Here is a 19,440-nt window from a genome sequence, read left to right as displayed (position 1 = left end):
GCAAGATAAGGTGGCTCCAGAGGCTATGGCGGGCCTAAAAGCATGGCGGTTGGAAAAAAGATTACTGATCGTGGAGACTGACAAGGCCTCCTCCGTGACGTAGCGGAGCTTTGTCATTGGGAAGGAAATAATTGTTTAGATGAACCGAGGTATTGATTAGTTTCTATTTAACTTGATAGATACGCAATTTGCAATTGGAAATGGGCCTTGGAAGTTGATGGAGGGAGTTGTCGTGGTCAAGGGAGAGTCGGGCAGCAGGCCAATCTCCTCCGACCTTCCAGTGACATAACATGCCGTCGATGGCTCCAGAAATCCACAAGAGGAAACAACTGATTATTCGATGATCGAGATCCTGGATATGAAAGACAAGTCACAGGAAACGAGACCTCCAACTCCTGGTCAAGGTAGGGAGGCATGGGTTTGGGAATGAGAATGCTAGGAGCCCATTAAAGACGAAAGAGCACGTGACTTCGCGATTCAATTCTGTCAGCGCGGCCCTATGACGCAACACCTTCAGCAGGCAACGACACGTTAATCGCGACCCTTCTCCAGCTTCTCCAGACCTCAAATCCTGGCTGATATTGGCATGGTATCGTCATGACCGGTCGAAAGCGAATCGCGACGAGGTCCAGTACCCGCAGGGGAGCTGCAGCGGCCGCGCCGACTGGGGGAGAGATTTACCGGGATATGCTGGCTGAGGCGGGTGTGAATCCTCCAGATCAAAGCTCACCAGAACGACCTCTGAAGCGCCGCCGAGCTGGCACTAGAGGGAGAGCGGCGGTGACAGAAAAGTCGCCTGAACCTGTTCCTCCTCAGTCAGCACCAGCTCACAATGATGATGATGATGAGGAAGATGAAGACGACGATGAGGATATCGAGTTTCAAGATGTAATCCTGCCGGAGCCGACCATGCAAACGATGGAACTTGAATCAGACGACGAAGATGACGAAGATGAAGATATCATATTTGAAGATGTCGACTTCACTGCACCCATTCAAGAATCGGCCCCATCACAGGAACCCAAAACCCTGGAACTCAACCTGACAGCCCATCAATCATCTGCAGCGCAAGGGAAGAAGGCTGCTGAGAAACGAAGACCGATCACTAAAGAGGAGCGCATACTTCGGAAAGATGTTCACAAAGCTCATCTACTCTGCTTGCTATCGCATGTCGCTCGCCGCAATCATTGGTGCAACGACGGCAAAGTGCAGGACTATTTGCGCCCACATCTGACGGATAAGATGGTTAACTACCTCAATCCTGGGGCAAACCTACCCCAGTTTGGACGCACTGAGAGTTTAAAGAATGGCTTGAAACAGGCTGAAGGTGTTTGGAAGACGAAATTCGAGATTACGGAGAGGGGACTTCGAAGGGCGCTCTGGGCCGAGGAGCCAGACCACTTGAAAGATGTAGGTACCGCGTCTCATCTAGGAGCATTTGCTAATTCTGGCGCAGTATGAGCCTCCGAGTGATATGGAATCATGTCTTGATCGTCAAGACTTTCGCGAAGCGGCAAAGAAGCTGCAAGGTTCCCGGGATGTCGGTGCTCAGCTCTATTGTGCGCTCCTTCGAAGTGTAGGAGTGCGAGCAAGGCTGGTCTGCTCCCTACAACCTTTGGCGTGTACCTCTGGAGCCCCGACTCTACAAAAACCAAAACCTTCAAAGGCGTCGGCCAAAGCTGCAAAGAATGAGCAGGTCAAGGCCACAATGGCTAAGTACCAAGATATGGCAAACGCTGGATATGGGTCACCTTCAGGCGGCTCATCAGCGCGCCGACGACTCGGCCACCCAAATGCAACTGCGTACAATTTTACACCCAAAGCCGCTCCCTCAAGACCCCAACCGACGTTTGAGACACGCAAAAAGATCAAAGAATCGTCCTACCCGGTGTATTGGGTTGAGATCCTCGATGTCGGGCACCAGAAATGGCAGCCGGTAGATGCTGTGGTCACGAATACCTTTTGGAAACCCAAAGCTCTGGAACCTCCTATCACTGACAAGGAAAATTTCTTGTCATATGTGGTCGCTTTTGATGCGGATGGAACTGCAAAAGACGTGACGAGGAGATACGCGAAAGCTTACACGGCAAAGACACGAAGATCAAGAATCGAGATTGCCTCCGAGGACGGCGAGGCTTGGTGGAGGAAGGTCATGAAACTTTATCGGCCTCGGCGAAGAACGGACCTTGACCAGATTGAAGACAACGAACTCGCGGGTATCGAGGCTAGAGAACCGATGCCGCGAAACGTACAGGACTTCAAAGACCATCCAGTTTATGCCCTGACGCGGCATCTGCGTCGTCACGAGGTGCTCGTTCCAGATGCTACACCATCAGGGACTGTTGCGACGAGTAGTCGAGGCAAGCTTGAAAAGGTTTACCGCCGAAAAGATGTCCGGATAGCGAGGACGGCCGATAAGTGGTTTCGTCTTGGCCGAGAGGTCAAACCCCTGGAAATTCCGGTCAAGTGGCTGCCTAAGAAAGCTCGACCGAAGAACCCCTTGGACGAAGAGGATGAAGATGATGCACAGGGAGATGCTGGGACACCAATTTACACGGAGGAACAGACCGAACTCTACGTGCCAGAACCAGTCCGCAACGGCCGAGTCCCCAAGAACAAGTTTGGCAATATTGATGTCTACGTGCCCAGCATGGTTCCTCCAGGGGGCGCTCACATCATCCACGAATATGCAACACGAGCAGCGTTTCTGGCCGGGGTTGATTACGCACCTGCTCTCACGGGGTTCCAGTTTAAGGGTCGACACGGAACAGCCGTGTTAAGCGGTGTCGTAATCGCAAAGGAGTACGAGGAAGGCGTGCGAGCAATAATCGATGGGCTAGGCGATTTGGAGCAACAAGTAGAGGACGAAAGGAGGAAACACCGTGCGTTTAGGGCGTGGAGAAAGTTTATGATGGGGCTTAGAATCAGGGAGCAGATTTGGAGCGGAGTAGACGCAGACGAGAGGAGGGCCGCCGACGACAAGGCCGCCAGGGAAGCTCAGCTGGACCAGGAGATTGAGGACGCGCCGAGCGATGTCACCGAGGAGTTTGATATGGCTGACGACGATGATATGGGAGGTGGATTTCTGGTGGAATGAAGTCGTGTGATAGAACCGAGCTGAGCGGGCGTTTGTTGGAGTACATCGATAGCTGGGTAGAACTGTTTGATGCTTACGCGTCGTGTATATGCGGGATGAGAATAGTAACTTGAACGTATCTTGATGAGATTCATGTTTGGGGAGTTGCCGCCGTTGGTAGGCCCCTGAATGGTCTGGATCATGGCTGCAACTCCATGATGTCCAACGGTGGCCCTTGTTCAGGATACTCTCCACTTAGATTCGGGCCAGACCGATAGGGATGCATCTTGAAGCACGGTAATTTACAACTTAGCTGCTGACTATAACGGCAAGCTATATTTCTGTAGCATCACCCCCCTTCTTTGCAGGATCCGTGGCAGGGTTGAGACGATAGTGTAGATGGCTGCATCTATCCGCCCTGCTGCTGTGGGACCTTGGGAGGCGCCCTCACTACTAGTTATGCTTAAACGATTGAGAGCGGCACCTTATTAGGGTCCGCGCTCCTTTTGATGCTCTGAAAACTCAACTCCGGGTGAGTTCTCTCAACCACTGCCGCAACTCGACATACGTACGCATCCCTATACGCGAAGCAATATACCATAAGCACCCCAGAAAGCGGGTCGTTTTTCGTATCCGCTGTGCAGTTACGAATTTCAAGTCTTGCAGGGAGATTGGAATGCATCATCCACGTCGCTGGGCTGCCTCAGATACGGAACACGAACTTGAGGCTGTGTACCCGGTTCTTTTCCGTTCCATAACGGCGTTGCGAGACGAGGCATAAACAGTTGATCAAGTGATTGAGGCTGATGAAGTTGATTTTGCATCAACTGTACGCCCGACTTGGCAGAAAGTTTAAAAAACCACAGGCGGAGAATAAAGAGATCGACGAACTCAGCCCTGATCCGCACGTGGGGATGGGTAAGCCCAATTTTCGGGATGGTACCGCGAGCTGGCCTCCCCCACAGTGAGTATGACTTGTAACCGATGAGAGCGAAAAAAGAGATGGTGGTGGTCTGGAAGGGAGCATCGCGACAGGGGCATGGTGACGTACGCGCGGTGGTGGCTATGCTGGGCGAGAAGTCGGAATCCGGGGAGAAATCATGCCGAGTGGCCCAGTTTTGTTGTGATTTCCATGTTGTCAGCCCAGAAACACGGACCATTGTAGTGTGAAATCCCTTGTCTTGGCATCATGATGTGCGAGTCTTGGTTGTTGTTTGGAGATCACTTGGGATTTGATGTTTGTCGATGGGGTAAGGTTTAAGACTTGCAGCGAGTTGAGAGACTACTGTCATCAGTTTAATCAAGAAAACAAAGGCATACGACAAGTTTGATAGATATTTTGTACAAAAGATGCCAAGAACAATCAATCAAGAATGCGTCTATCCAAAACCCAGAACGGAAAGCCATTCGATCTTGGAACCCTGGTCCGGCTCCGAGGCTCGGCATTGGACCCACTATTATACGGGCCTCAACTCCGTACCTGTGAAATGGAATGACAAACCCACTCCCAAGATGGTTTCTTGGTAGGGTCACATTCATGCTTTGTTATCACTCGTACTTCGTATATGTCGCAAGAAGAAGCGGGCTATGGATATGCACCCACGTCTGACTTACACCCAAGCACAACTCGATTGCGTGGCTGCCTACCAGTGCCGTCGTCTCCCCCTGCTAGGGCGCCCCTTCCATCGCCGTGCCCCAGGAGGTGGCTCTTGCTCTAATTAGTGGACACGCCCAAGACCGCGCCTTCTGGCAATTGACCAATCCGCACGGCGCTGTTATAGTGGTCGTCCACTAAAAGGCAACTGACGTTTCGGTCGGCGCCCCCAGCACCACCTTCCCGGCGCCAAGCAAGCCCCCCTCCGACTCAAGAGTCAACCCCCATTGTCCTCTGAAACTTAAACATCTCCACGTCCCCTCGGTTCAAAAACGACATCATCATCGATTCATAGAAGTCGCCTATCTTTTTCAACGTCGAGGCCACGACCAGCTCGAATTCAGTCAAGAACTTGGTCCTTCCTTGCCTTTTGAGACCTCAAGGGGCTTTCGACGATATATTCTCCTTCATTCTAGGCTTTCTTTTCGGCAACGGTTTCGGTTCTTTATTCTTTCATTATATCTTAAGCCACCCACACACATACATATCGCCAGTACTCTATTACGTGGCATAAATACTCTCTTACATACTCCTCCTTTCCCCTCTCGGGCCTGTCTTGGACATTTCAACGCTTGGCCAAGTGCTTCATTTGATAATCCTTTGGCGCTCGTCGCCTTCAAACCGCCGCCATGGCCTTTGTCAAGCAAGTTGTTACCCTGATGGGAAAGAACTTGCGAATACTTTTACTACGGCACCTGGCTCTCTGCGTCTGGATGGCCTTTATCCTACCCATCTTCCTCGCCTCTCTCTTCACCTTTACAAAGAACCTTCTCGTCCCTCCAGCGAAATTCGGTATCGGCCACCCAGGCCCAGTTTTGAACCTCACCCAAGCATTTGAGAGTGCCCGCAGTAACGGCCGCCTAAAACTTGCTCTTGTCGACAACGGCTTTTCAAGCGGAGATATCGACCGAGTCCTTCGCGGTGTGGAGAATGAGATCAACAAAGCTGCCGACTACATCGAGGTTGTTCGGCTCAACGACCAAGACGGGCTTACATCTGCGTGCCGTACCAACCTTAGGGGTGTATCTAGGTGTTTCGGCGCAGTAGTCATGATCTCTTCCCCCGATCAAGGTCTGGGGGCTGTCTGGAATTATACTCTTCGCTCCGACGGCGCTCTCGAACAAGCCATTGCCAAGTTCAACATTGACAAGGACAATGATCAGCAAGTCTACATGGCACCCATACAGCGCACCGTTGACCAGGTCATTGCCCAGCTCAACTCGAGCTCCAACAGTGGCAAGTTGGCCAATACTCAGCAGTACCCTTTCACCAGCCTGAGCCAGGACGAACGTGACGACAAGATTCGGCAGATGTTCCAAAAAACCATCAAGGGATGGATGGGCGTTGCTTTTCTGGGAACTGTTGTTTGGGTATCGTACCACCTTACAGGATTCGTTGCTACTGAGCGCGAAAGCGGCATGTCGACGCTGATCGACTCCATGATGCCAGTACGGAAGCCCTGGCTTGCCATGACGGCTCGAATCCTCGCTCATCATTTTTCCTTCTCTCTTGTCTACCTTCCAGCTTGGGTTATTGGATCTCTGATTGTGCGTAGTGGCGTTTTTGCCAATACCAATGTTGGAATTGTTCTCATATTCCACATCCTCGGCGGTCTTGCATTCTCCTCCATGGCATTGCTGTTTGCTTCTTTTTTCAAGAAAGCTCAGCTCAGCGGCATCACTGCTATTCTTTCAATTGCTCTACTTGGAATCCTAGCCCAGTCTCTTACTTCCCCCAAAACCGCCGTGGTTGCTGTTCTATCGTTCTTTTTCACGCCCTGCACCTTTGTCTACTTCCTTACATTCATGGCGCGTTTTGAGGAAGAGGACAAGCCTACCAACCTCCTCGCGGTCGCTCCGAAAAGCCCCTGGAACATCTCTGGTATTGTTCTCTGGGTCTTCCTGATCATACAAATCTTCGCCTATCCGCTGATAGGGGCGCTCATCGAACATACCCTCTACAGCAATGATACACCAGGCCGCAAGGTGCTGCTGAAGCAGGACAAGGTGGATGCTCTCGGGGGGATTGCTGTACGGCTGCAAGAGTTTACCAAGATATACAACCCTAGTATTATCTCACGGATTTTCAATCGAGGCTCCAAGAGGAAGCAACCCGTCGTCGCCGTCAATGGACTGAACCTGGAGGTCGGCCAAGGGCAAATCGTTGCTCTTCTTGGCGCGAACGGGAGCGGGAAAAGTACAACACTCGATGCCATCGCAGGAATGAGCAAGTTGACGAGCGGATCCATACACATTGATGGGAGAGCTGGCCTAGGCATTGCTCCTCAAAAGAACGTACTGTGGGACGACCTGACAGTAGAGGAGCACATTCGGATCTTCAACCACCTCAAAGCCCCGAATGCCCGGGCCACTACTGACGCTACCAATGAGCTCATCAAATCTGTCGATCTCTGGAAGAAGCGAAAGGCTTTTGCCAAGACTCTTTCAGGCGGTCAAAAGCGCAAGCTCCAACTGGGAATGATGCTGACGGGTGGGAGTGGTGTCTGCTGCGTCGACGAGGTCAGCAGCGGCATTGACCCTCTTTCGAGGCGCAAACTCTGGGATATCATTTTGGCTGAACGCGGCCGCCGAACAATGATTTTGACCACTCATTTCTTGGACGAGGCTGATCTCTTGGCTGACCACATCGCCATCTTGTCCAAAGGAACTCTACGCGCCGAGGGCTCGTCTGTGGCATTGAAGGATAGTTCGGGTGGAGGATACAAGGTTCATGTTCCCAAGGATACGGCCACCGGAACCCTGCCTGATATTGAGGGTGTTGAGAAGAAGGATGCCTTTGATCTTGTCACTTATGTTGCACCTACGTCACAGCTCGCAGCCACCACCATCAAGCAACTCGAAGCTACTGGCATCGACGAATATCGATTTTCCGGACCCACCATTGAGGACGTTTTCCTTCAGGTTGCCGAGGAGATCAAGGACGAAGAAGCTTTCCGCAATGCCAGCGCTGCCGCGAACGAGAAAGCGTCGTCAGATGGGGAAGACAGCAGCAACCGAGGACTGAAACTCATGGACGGACGAAGGGTTGGATACGTGGAGCAGGCCGTCATTCTCTTCCGCAAGCGCTTGACTATTATCAAGCGGAACCGGCTTCTTTACCTTTTCGCCTTTCTCCTCCCCATCTTCGCCGCTGGGATGACCTCGCTTTTTGTCCAAGGAGAGAACCCGCCCACCTGCAACCCAGCAGATCAGTCAACCCGGAACGCAGCGACCGAGGACGCCTTCAGCCAGGCCGATAAAGACACAGTCATAACATTCATGGCTGGGCCTTCGTCAAAGATTAGCACGGATGCTTTCGCACGAGTTATCGAGCCTCTCATGGCTGGTTTGCGCAGTGGCCGAGCGGCCTCATCCGCTGTGTCGAAATTGAAGATCGTCGATACCTTTAGCGAGTTTGAAACCTTTATCAAGGATCACCCGAAAAACATCACCACGGGTTTCTGGCTGGGGGATGACAACCAACCCCCGACCTTTGCCTGGGTTGCGAATCTTTTCATCACAAGCCCCCTTCTCGCTCAGGGGTACCTCAACACTCTCTTGACATCGGTACCCATCGGGACGACGTGGGCTGCCTTTGAACGCCCTATTAGTGCGACGGCGGGCGATGCCTTGCAGCTTGTTGTGTACATGTGTATCGCTCTGTCAGCGTATCCTGCCTTCTTCTCCCTCTACCCCAGCAACGAGCGCCGCAGGTTTGTCCGTGGCCTGCAATATTCGAATGGTGTGCGACCGTTCCCCCTTTGGATTGCCTATCTGCTTTTTGACCTCGTCATTGTTCTGGTCAGCTCTGCCCTCATCACAGCGATTTGGGCTGCCGTTTCCAACATCTGGTTCAACCTTGGCTATGTCTTCCTGGTTCTATTCCTCTACGGCATAGCTTCTACACTCTTCGCCTACCTGATATCCCTCTTCACCAAGACCCAGCTGGGGACATACGCATGGGCAGCAGCCACGCAGATGTTTGTCTTTGTCGTGTACGTTATTGCCTACATGTCAGTGCTCACCTACACCCCCGTCACAAGAGTTGATAGCAACCTACGCATCGTTCACTTTGTTACTTCCATCTTCGCGCCGATTGGGTCCATGGCAAGAACTCTCTTTGTCACTACAAATCTGTTTTCTACAGCTTGTGATGAGAACATGGTCACGACAAACCCGAGCGGCATTCTCTACTACGGCGGTCCTATTCTATACCTCATTCTACAGTCTTTCATTTTGTTTGGTTTAATCATTTGGTTCGACACTGGGTCGGCCGGTGCCTCACTCAGAGGCCTCTTTGAAGGTCGAAGGAAGAAGGTCGAGACTGAGGAGGAAACCCCAGACGAGGATGTCGTGGATGAGCTCAGCCGAGTTACGGACAACGCAGACGACAATGGCCTTCGAGTGATGCATGTCACAAAGAGCTTTCGCAGGAATACTGCTGTCGACAACGTTTCTTTTGGCATTAAGCGGGGTGAGGTGTTTGCACTCCTTGGTCCCAACGGCGCTGGCAAGTCCACCACAATCTCACTCGTACGAGGCGATATCAGGCCTGACCACAATGGTGGCGATGTTTTCGTGGAAAATGTCTCTGTCACCAAGAATCTTGCTGTGGCACGGAAGAATCTTGGAGTGTGCCCCCAATTCGACGCCATGGATCAGATGACAGTACGTGAGCATCTCGAATTCTACGCCAAGATTCGGGGCATTCAAGATGTGGAACATAACGTGAGGGCTGTCATGCAGGCTGTTGGACTGGAGTCATTTGCGAACCGCATGGCGAACGCATTGTCTGGAGGAAACAAGCGAAAGCTGAGTCTTGGAATTGCATTGATGGGGAATCCTACTGTTGTGTTATTGGATGAGCCTTCATCTGGACTTGACGCGGCCTCGAAGCGTGTCATGTGGAAGACCTTGGAGTCGACTGTCCCTGGACGGTCGATTCTTCTCACGACTCACAGCATGGAGGAGGCTGATGCGTTGGCTGGGCGCGTTGGCATTCTTGCTCGGCGAATGTTGGCTGTGGGAACACCAGATGGGCTCCGACATCGTTTTGGAGATGCTCTTCATATCCATCTTGTTTCTACTAGCGCACCGCGTACAAGTCAAGATGAGATGGCTCGCATCATCAACTGGATCCGACAGACACTACCGTCAGCAGAGCTCGAAGAGAAGACGTATCACGGGCAGATTCGTTTCTCTGTTCGCGCAAGCCAGGTCATTGCAGCGACCTCGGACCGTGACGCTCAAGAGATGGAGAAGAGTGGCGAGGATCTCAGCCAGAGCGCAATCGGACATCTGGTTGTCCTTTTGGAGGAGAACAAGGAACAGCTGGGCGTGGGCCATTACAGTGTCAGCCCGACAACACTAGACCAAGTGTTCCTTACGATTGTAGGGAGGCACAACGTTAAAGAAGAGAATTCAGAGGAGAAGCCAGAGAGCTTCTGGAGAAAGGTTTGGAGGTTTGGTCGGTCTTAGTTTTGGCCGATTGTTGTCCTCCTTCTGGGAGGTGTATTGTTATCCTCTCTTCCAAGGGTTGGGAAGGGGGCCCAACGCCGAGCGTGGAGAAGAATCGAAGGCCAAAGTACCTAATTTTAATAAGTATTGTTATGTTGAAACGGTTTGATGCTTTGCGCAAGTGTTATTGCTGGAGTACACATGGACTGCCTTTGTTGTCATGACCGTGGTCATGTGGACAATGTAGACCACGGTAGTTGTTCAGACACGGGACGGTTGTGTGAAGAGAAAAGGGTCGAACACCAGAACAGAACTCGCATAGGCACTTGTATACGTAGATATATATAATTACCTGCATGTCGAGTCCTGTGAAGAGCGAGAAGTCAACTTGATGAACAACTGACGTTGAATTTGGAATTCCGAGTCCGCTAAAAGAAACCAGTTTCGAGTTTACACGATTTGAGATATCTAAGAACAGCTAAGAATGTGCTGGAAAGTTATCATCCATAATCTTAGATGCGACGTGCGGCCGCTCATCTACGATGGCATGTATGGCAAATACATCGACTCATTCCAGACGCCCACACCATGCAAATGCGCTGCCAAGCACCAGGCACGCGTCCAATGCCAGGACCACGGCTGCTGCTTTCTGACGGAGTATATAGAGGCGTGCTCTCATAAAAATTGTACACAGACCTACGACATTCATCGCTACAAACACCTACCACAGCAGCAAAAAGTCTGGATGATCAATCCCATCTTTTACACACAGCCCGGCGATGACTGGGAGCCCATACAATATGTGGATGTAGCCATCTTCTCGAGAGACTTGCCACCCCAATATATTGACTGGGCAGACGAATTCAAGGACGAATTCACCAATCTCGTCCTAAAGGGCCGTGAGATCAACAAGAAGCATGCGGAGCTCACCCAGATACACGCCGAAATCGACAGCGAACGGAAGCTACACGCAGCGCAGCACAGTATCTTGTGCAAAGGCACAGGCGTGATCTGCCCGCTTAAACAAAAGCTCAAGGCGGCCGAACAGACGGCGGCGAACTTGAGGTCCGAGGGTCTGACGCTGTCGGTAGAGTTTAAGAGGTTGTGGGCTGATGTGAATAATAGGGTGGTGAGGTATATGGTCATGGAGCAGGTTAATGAGATTTTAAGGCTGAGAGGAGTAACATGAGCATGAATGCAATGGTAAAGATACACGCTGTTCCCTCTGTTTATGATTCTGGTTCTAGAAATGATGTTATGACGTTGAGAGTCTGGGGTAGATTTCTTGTTCGGATACCTATAGGTGTAAGTGGCTGTATAGAAGTGTTTCTTCTTTGCTATGGACACATGTTCCGGTTGCTGATACGCTGGGTGAACTTGAGAAAAATTCAAGCTGTCAATGGGGGAATGTTCTTCTGTTCCTGGACATGTATATATGCTTCTCTCATTGTTCTTCGAACATAGAACGTGACACAATAGACAACTGGACATGTAGATTTCCCGGTATCAACGCGGTTCTCAATCAGTACAATCCATTACGTCTATAACAGTTCTTGCTCTTATCCACTCCACAGAAATTGACTATGATAGGGAGGCACCTCTTCGCTACTCATATGCCTGCCAATATTTGATCTCTTGTTCATCACATTTGTGATGAACTATGAACATTTCCGCACTATGCCCGCCTGGGCCACAGTTTCCCGGACACTGTCAAATACTGTCCTTGGTTCCCCGCGGAAAACGTCACACTCTATAGCTTCCAAAATGCTTCTCATTCTCCTTTTCTTTTTATGCCGCGGGCGTCTTTTCGAGTAATGAAAGGCTCTCGAGGCGCCAAGAGACAATATGGAACAGCAAACTCCAAATGACCGGCCATATCGGTCCCACCTCCGGCCGGCCTGTCTCCCGTGCAGGAAGCGTAAATCGCGGTGTCAGTCTGAGGCCTCCTCCGAGACATGTCTCATGTGCCGGGCGCACCGCACCGACTGCGTGTTTCCCTCTGGGCCGAGTGGGACCCCGGGTGCCCGGCGTCGGCGGCAGACCCGGTCATTCGGGGCTTCTGCTCGGCGTAGTACGGTACCCCAGTCCACTACAGACGCCTCAATTCTTGAGCATCCAGACTCTAACACGGAAGCGAACTCACTTCTTAATCAAGCTTCTGTTCCGATATCCAACACCCCTGTTGGTGCTGCCCAGGGTTCTTCAAGAAATCGAGAGTGGCCACCGCATCAAGACATTCAACAAGACGAGTCCCCCCTGGCACTAGGATCGAACGATGAGCAGCAACACAACCTCCACATTGTCGGACCGGCAGTCACGTCGGACAATCAAGTCTTGTCCGACTACCTATCCGCAATGCCCAGTGCAACACGAGGCTCCAGGATGGTCATTCCGGTGCCGGGTAATAGATCCCGGCCCGTCTTGTTCACCATGGTGCAGAAGCAGCCGCTGGGGCTCGACTCGAATCGCAGCCTTCCCGCAGAAAAGCTCCAGGTGGTTGAGAAGGTTCTGGAGCCTTTCATGGCGGATTTATTAGACGTGTAAGAATTGCGACAAGTACCCGCGGGCTTCAACTGACATGCTGCAGCTACTTTGAGAAGGTCAATTCATCCTTTCCTCTTCTAGATGAGACGTCATTTCGAAGGCAGTACAGTACAAACAAAGATGGGATATCTCCTGCACTTCTGGCGAGTTTATACGCGCACTCAATGACATTCTGGGGTAGCTCTCCCAGTCTCTCTCGCCAAAGGCGCCCTGATGGGCGCTTCATCTGGAACCTTGCTACAGAAGCTACTTACTCGCAGCTGTATCGATCTCCAGGAATGTCAATAATCGAAGCAATACTATTGAATGTGGGCGGTCGACCAACTACGTCCCTCATTGGCAATGGTGTGCTGCTTGGGTCTGCTGTAGCCATGGTTCACTCGCTCGGATTGAATCACAATCCGATTCCTTGGGAGATACCACAGTCTGAGAAGAATCTGCGGATGAGAATTTGGTGGGCTCTACTAGTCCATGATAAATGGTAAGATGTCATCACCGGTGTAGCGACTACTCTAATAAGGGCGCAGGACAAGTCTCTCTCATGGGACACCCCCACACATCTCAAAGACGCAATACGACGTGCCTTCACCTACAATAGAGAACATCTGTGAAAAGGGTTCTTCGGCAGAGAAAGTATTAAAAGCTTCCATCTATTTGGCTCTTGTTGGGTTGACCGACGTCTTGGATCTGCACTTGAAGCACATCTACCAGCTGAGGAAGCCGGATGATCTCGGAGATGTCACTCATCTGGAGCTCGCTCTCAACAACTGGATCGACTCTTTAAACGACAGAGTTCGCCGAGTGATTATCCGAGGAACGAACCTCGACATTCCAGGGGCACCGAATCTGCGTTTGGCTTACCTCACTGTCCGGCTTCTGCTCCAACGGATTGAGCTCGAGGCCGAGAAACGCATCTCCAACGCTGGAGATGGTCGTTTACTGAACTGCTACATGGAAGCTCGAAGAACGTCAGAAGAGATGCTCATCTTGACTCAAGAGTTGCAACCTGAGCATCTTGCTGATTTCTGGCTACCCAGCAGTGCCTTTTCATTCCCGGCCGCCGTGAGCTTCCTCCTAAGGTGCGCTCTGGAGACGGAGAATTCCCCTTCTGGCCTTTCACAGAGCAACTCGTTAAAAATTGCATCTGATCTTCTCACCGCTCTTCGATCTCACAAGGAGAAGCACGCATGGGATCTTGGAGATATCTGCCTCGCGCAGCATACCGAGGTTGTGGACAAGCTTCTGGCCATGGTACCTGAAGACCCTGGGCCAGACGGGGCTTCAGATTTCTCGGAATTCGCTATGCTTGATCCTTCTTTTATCGATCAATTCCTCCCGAGCCTATGGGATCCTCTGCAGAATGCGTGGTAGGCTTGATTTCCCGCGGGAAAGTTGACAATGTGTTTTGCGTAATACAAAGAGTCAAGATCTATTCGCTCACAATGCTTCCTTTGTCATATGAAGACCAAGAACCATGCATGCTCCCGAATGCTTTGCTTCACCAGTCAATCCACTGGCCTAATTGGAGCCCGAACAGTCGTCCTTACGACCTCCCTAGGAAGTGCTCTCGGCCAGTCGCCTTAGAGACTGAAGAACGAGGAACCATCCATCCTGGCCAAGAAATGGGGGTTTAATAGCGCTCACAGTCCCTTATCCATGAATTAGTAGATGGTCTCTCCACAACGATAGCCGCGACTCTGAAACTGGTTGAATTGACTATATGATATGATGCCGGCCGTGAAAAAGAGGGCAGAACAGCAGGAAGATCAATGAAAGAAAGGAAGATTCCTAGAAAAGAGACTCAACGGAAAAGCTTCAACACGAAAGTGCAACATGCTAGGAAAACAACCGTCGCAGCAAACTCAACACATATCGCCCCAAGCGCCGTACTCCTCCCAGACAAAACACGTCTCCCTAAACGCCTTCGCTTCCCTCGCCTCCCTAGCGAATCTATCTTCGTCGAATACCATTTCAAGTCCATCGAGAATGTCTTCCTCCTCTGGATTCACAGCCTCACGATCGAGGTCTCCCTGGACGTAGAGTTCCATGCACCCGCCACACGGTTGCCTCGTATGCTTGATGCAATAGCAAACTTGGCACATTTCTCGTCGTCGGTGCTCAATACGCGTCAGACTCTTGTTGCTGCAACCCATTAGGGCTACACACCGCTGGCAACGCATCTTCCACGCCGTGTCTGGTTCCTTCTCGGCCATCTCAAGCTGCTTCCAGGGGAACTTTTCCTTGGGGCGGATGCGGAAGCACATGTAGCAGGGAAAATCCACCATTTTGGCGAAATCCATGTCTTCCACTTCCTTTTCCCACTTGTCCCGGACGAAGCGGTAGCGGGTAGGTAGAGAGACCCAGGTGTTTGGCTTGACAATGTCGTTTAGGTTGCAACTAGCTTGGGCAAGACGGAGAACATCTTGAAAGTCCAGGAAAGAAGCAATGTTGAACATGATGTGTGTTGGGAGTTTTTCCAGGCCTTGGCATTCTCGTCGAGGAGACTTGGTGCAGAGGGCCAAGGCCTCAGCAACCTCGTCGTCGGTAGAACTCTCATCGAGAAGATTGCCTTGGCATTTCGTAGACTTTGTCTGATATCGACAGCAGTTGTGACAAAAGTAGTACTTGACATCTTTCGTCCCGTTCCATACACCCTTGCCGTGCTTATATCGCTTCAACTTGCCAGAACAGTCAAGACAAAAGCGATTCTGCCACGCATCCCGACCAAACGAAGCAGGCCGTCCAAACTTTTTCTTCGGAAGGAAGCGAAAGCATTTGTAGCAAGCGAATAGTTCCTTTCCAATCTCTCGAAAGTGACGATCCTGGTTCTCGCAAAAGTCGGCGACTTCAGACCTAGAGAGGATGGCGATGGGGTCGAGAATCTGGTGAAAGAAGCGGTTTGTAGAAGCAAGATTGACGATTCCTGGGTAGTCGAGTTGCTTTGCTACTTCAAAGTGAATGTCAAAGGGCAGGTTTTGGAACCTGAGGGGGTTGTTGGGGTCCATCTTGGCTTGGGTTGCCAGATATGGCGGTTCAAGTCCAAGTGAACTTATAGTTGATATCGTTGGATCTTGATATAGTCGCTCAAGGTTGACGTGTGTGATTCGGTCGCTCAGTTGTTGTATCTTGTGTATGTTTCCAATGCTGAACAAGGAGGTTACGTATCATGGCTTTGTTGGTGTAACCCATGTGTCGCCAGTACAAATCAGGGCATGAGTCGAAACAAAAGTAGAAAAGATTGTGTATACAGATCTTGAAAAAGTGAATGCGTCACATCTTGAGATACTCACACTCCCGTTTTCCATCCTTCTTTTATAATGAGTTACGATGCTGAGGTCGGCCCCCATTGCCGCCTGACTCACACGGCACATGTGTACAACGACCATGCAAAGTTTGGCTCAAGCCTAGGAAAATAGGCACTGCAGCCTAGAGATGATACTATTTCTCTACTCAAGTGCCAATCACGTTTCGAGTCATTCACGGGCACTATGTTGTCGTCTTACTCAGGGTGGCTGGGGTGGGCCGGGATATAGGCAGACGATGCTAAAGACCCTTGGCATGGGAGTGAGTCTGGATCACGACAGCACCCGAGATAGAGGGCAGAAACAATCAACCAAGATGCCTAGTTACAAGATATTGCGATTTGTGATATGCGTGCCTATCACATAGTAAGAAAAAGTAGATATGAGAGCTATCAATTTGTTACCTATTTGCCAGTGCAAGCAGCAAACAAAGAAGTCATCAGCTTGGATCCCCCTCATACACCATACGCACATCAGAATGCAGTCTCACACCACATTGATCATTGTACCTGCATCTGGTGGTAAGACCAATATGCTTCTCCGATCCTCGGTCTTTCAGGTGACTCAGTTGGGTGGTGAATCCTCGCGGATGATGGTAGAGCATTCCCAAGCTCTTGTCTATGCTCACTACAGCAGCCTAGGTATTCTAGGAACTTGGTCGCATAAAGTGCCATCCTCATGGATCCCGAGTTTGACCTGTCACGCTTCCCTCAAACCCCTTCTCAAGCCATGAGACCCTCTCCGAGAAGGCAAGATGTGTGAGCACCTGCAGCGTGGGCACGATCAAGCCTAGTCGCTGATCCAGCCGCCGTCCTCATGCGAAAGATGACCCTCTGAGTGAATCCTTTGACTTCCTTTGAGATCAAGCCAAGGGCTACATGCCCAACCGTATTCAGCAAGACGGTGCGCCCTAAAAGCTTCGCACCAACCAGGTTCTTTGTCAATGTATTCATGCTCCAAAGAACTTCAAACAGTATATCATTCGACGCCGTTTCGAGTGTTGTATCAACAAGCCTTGGCGGAGCTATCCTTGCGCAAAGGGTCCAGCACTGATACTCGGTTCATCGAAATGGTCTGTCGAAAACTATGCATAATGCGCACAGTGAATCTCGGTTGGGTTTGTATGTTGGTGATCTTACTTAGAGCTGCGATCCTTGTTGACATTCCTTCGCGCTGGTGAGTCAGTGTAATCCTACCCGGCAGAGCTATCAAGTAACAAGAATTGTTGAGCGATCAAGATAAAGACAAGAAATATGTGGAATTAGCTATAAGACTGGGGTATATAAAGTCGTTACTCATAAAGTTCAGCATCAAGTGAACATGTCCAACGTTGCTCCAATGATATCCTACTCAGATGAAATGCCCCTTTCCCGGGCATATCTGCTGTAAATTCCATATACAAGCGCTTCTCGCTCGCTCCCAATTTCGGTTTATGAGGTTGAACAAAGGAACATGTTGTCGTGTCGTCGTGTGGTGAGTGGGCTATGCCCGGTATTTTCGAGTTTCGGTCGTCATAATACTGATCTCTTAATGTCGAGAGAGGATAGGTCGTCGACTGGAAGGTATGGGGATGCTCTCGCTTTGAGCCGACGGTGTAGCTTGACTCGCTTGACAAGAGCCATGATGCAGACTCCAACGACCATAAGGGCTTCGATGCTGAGGAGGGCGATGTAAACGATGTTGAGAATCTTTTGCTCGCGCAGATAGGCAAAGGTTGACATGCTGCCGGGCAGCGGCGCTGAACTTGGTACGAGAGGCATGGATGGGAAGTGAAAGTCTAGATTTGTTGCATTTCCTTCTATTTTGTTGGGATTTATCGTCAGTCGCGTGTCTCGATGGGCAACGGGGGGGCTCGCCACTCTCACCTTTTACCCTCGATCAACAATCAAACTCCAAGCGCCTCGCAAGACTGAAAATGAAATATTCGCGCTCGCAAAAGAGAATGTGTGGTTGTGTTAAAGAAGAAAAAAACTCTTGGGTGGCGGTGTGGAATAGTATATCATCAGCAACAGAGTCGGGGAGGAGGGAAAGGGTTCCAGTTCCTTTTAGTTTGTTTCCTTGGCGCCGAAACGAATGGAGTCGCCCCCATGGATGGTGTGCTCCTTTTGCAAGGAAGAGGAAGGCCTATTTTAATGCTAGGGTTGCAAAAATGCAGTGCCGTCCGGGGAGGGGAACGACCGCTTTGACCGCCTGGATGCCCGTGTTGGTGTTGGATGGCCGTTTAAATGTGAGGCAGATGGGCAATAAGCCTTTGATCAATGCAGCGAGATGCGCAATTACCGGTGAAACGAAGACAGATTGTGGCCTCATTGTCACCTCTTCGTTTGATCCTCTTGCAGACAGAAGAGAGAGAGAGTCTTGCTGGTGCAGGGATTGCCTGATCCTGGTCTCGGGCGAGGCGATCGCCAACCTTTTTTCGCCCTGTGACCAACTTGCTTGTCCACCCCCAACGCTCGTAAACCACAGTGGGCTTGCTCTAAACTTGGCCAGATGAGGAACCGACAAGAACAAGGCTGGCGGGTCTCAAGCGGGCTCTCCGTCGCGTGACAGTGTTGTATCCTGTGGCATCATGGGAGAGTTTCTGGCCACCGTGACATGATGGGTAGGCATGAAATTTCCCCTGAAATGATCGAATCTATGCTGCAGAGATGATAAGCGAGGGTTCAGACATGGTCAGATAGAGTAGAAGGGGGAATGTCATCAATGAAATTCCCGCTTGTGGCTCTTGCATTTGATGAACAGGGGTTCATGGGTTAGGATGGAGTCGTTACCTCGAAGGCGGTGGGTGGCTGGATAAAGGCGGTGATGAGATGCAGTATCAGTCACTCCAACCAAGAGACCGTCATCATTCTTTCGCAATAGAGGAACATCATCATGTCAAAGAACTAAGTTCAGAGACCGAAACGAAACTGAAATGCTTTGCCTCGAAGCATCACAAGTTACGCGTGTCAAGACGCGCAACCGACACATCGCGTGTCTCATCCGCGTGTGGTGAGTGTGCCATGTAGACGCCGTCGGGTGGGCATCAAGAGAGGCTGTATGATAAAGAGCCTCGGAATGGGTGCATGTTGCAGATAAACCATCATCGTAGAGGGGGTCTGATGCGCAGAAAAGGGTCTTTCACATGTCAGGGCCAGACATGCTCATGCGTCCATGTTTGGTTGAGATTGTCTCATTGCCTTTGCCACGCAACGTAAGGGATGCGTTCCTGAGCGAGCAATCATCAGTGACAGCTACTTCTCCAACAAGCAGTTGATCCCAACATTTTTGGAAAGACATAAGAGGATACTTGTAGATACACATCCCATAGTGGGACAGCCACGTATCTGCCTAACGCCCACCGCTGCACAGCCACGCCTGCACCGCCCATCATGCGACCAACGTGTCGATGACGTCGCCCTCCCCCGC

General features: G+C 50.9%; 5 protein-coding genes across 5 annotated transcripts; 4 read left to right on the top strand and 1 right to left on the bottom strand.

Moving 5' to 3' along the window:
• Window positions 1–597: 597 nt before the first annotated feature.
• On the top strand, window positions 598–3,097 carry NECHADRAFT_91713 (uncharacterized protein; the record flags this gene model as incomplete). The annotated part of the gene is made up of 2 exons (XM_003052941.1): window positions 598–1,410; window positions 1,457–3,097. 2 exons carry the CDS (start codon window positions 598–600, stop codon window positions 3,095–3,097), a joined length of 2,454 nt encoding a protein of 817 aa, XP_003052987.1.
• Window positions 3,098–5,359: 2,262 nt separating this feature from the next.
• Window positions 5,360–10,207, top strand: NECHADRAFT_36435 (uncharacterized protein; the record flags this gene model as incomplete). Its single annotated transcript, XM_003052940.1, has 1 exon — window positions 5,360–10,207. The coding sequence occupies one exon, from the start codon at window positions 5,360–5,362 to the stop codon at window positions 10,205–10,207; it is 4,848 nt and encodes a 1,615-aa protein (XP_003052986.1).
• Window positions 10,208–10,670: 463 nt separating this feature from the next.
• On the top strand, window positions 10,671–11,375 carry NECHADRAFT_77550 (uncharacterized protein; the record flags this gene model as incomplete). Its single annotated transcript, XM_003052939.1, has 1 exon — window positions 10,671–11,375. One exon carries the CDS (start codon window positions 10,671–10,673, stop codon window positions 11,373–11,375), a length of 705 nt encoding a protein of 234 aa, XP_003052985.1.
• Window positions 11,376–12,031: 656 nt separating this feature from the next.
• Window positions 12,032–14,101, top strand: NECHADRAFT_77549 (uncharacterized protein; the record flags this gene model as incomplete). The annotated part of the gene is made up of 3 exons (XM_003052938.1): window positions 12,032–12,726; window positions 12,774–13,211; window positions 13,258–14,101. 3 exons carry the CDS (start codon window positions 12,032–12,034, stop codon window positions 14,099–14,101), a joined length of 1,977 nt encoding a protein of 658 aa, XP_003052984.1.
• Window positions 14,102–14,592: 491 nt separating this feature from the next.
• Window positions 14,593–15,735, bottom strand: NECHADRAFT_36579 (uncharacterized protein; the record flags this gene model as incomplete). The annotated part of the gene is made up of 1 exon (XM_003052457.1): window positions 14,593–15,735. One exon carries the CDS (start codon window positions 15,733–15,735, stop codon window positions 14,593–14,595), a length of 1,143 nt encoding a protein of 380 aa, XP_003052503.1.
• Window positions 15,736–19,440: the final 3,705 nt, after the last annotated feature.

The sequence above is a fragment of the Fusarium vanettenii genome (assembly GCF_000151355.1).
Source record: "Fusarium vanettenii 77-13-4 chromosome 3 genomic scaffold NECHAsca_2_chr3_3_0, whole genome shotgun sequence".
Taxonomy (NCBI): domain Eukaryota; kingdom Fungi; phylum Ascomycota; class Sordariomycetes; order Hypocreales; family Nectriaceae; genus Fusarium; species Fusarium vanettenii.
This window is presented reverse-complemented; position numbering and strand designations above follow the sequence as displayed.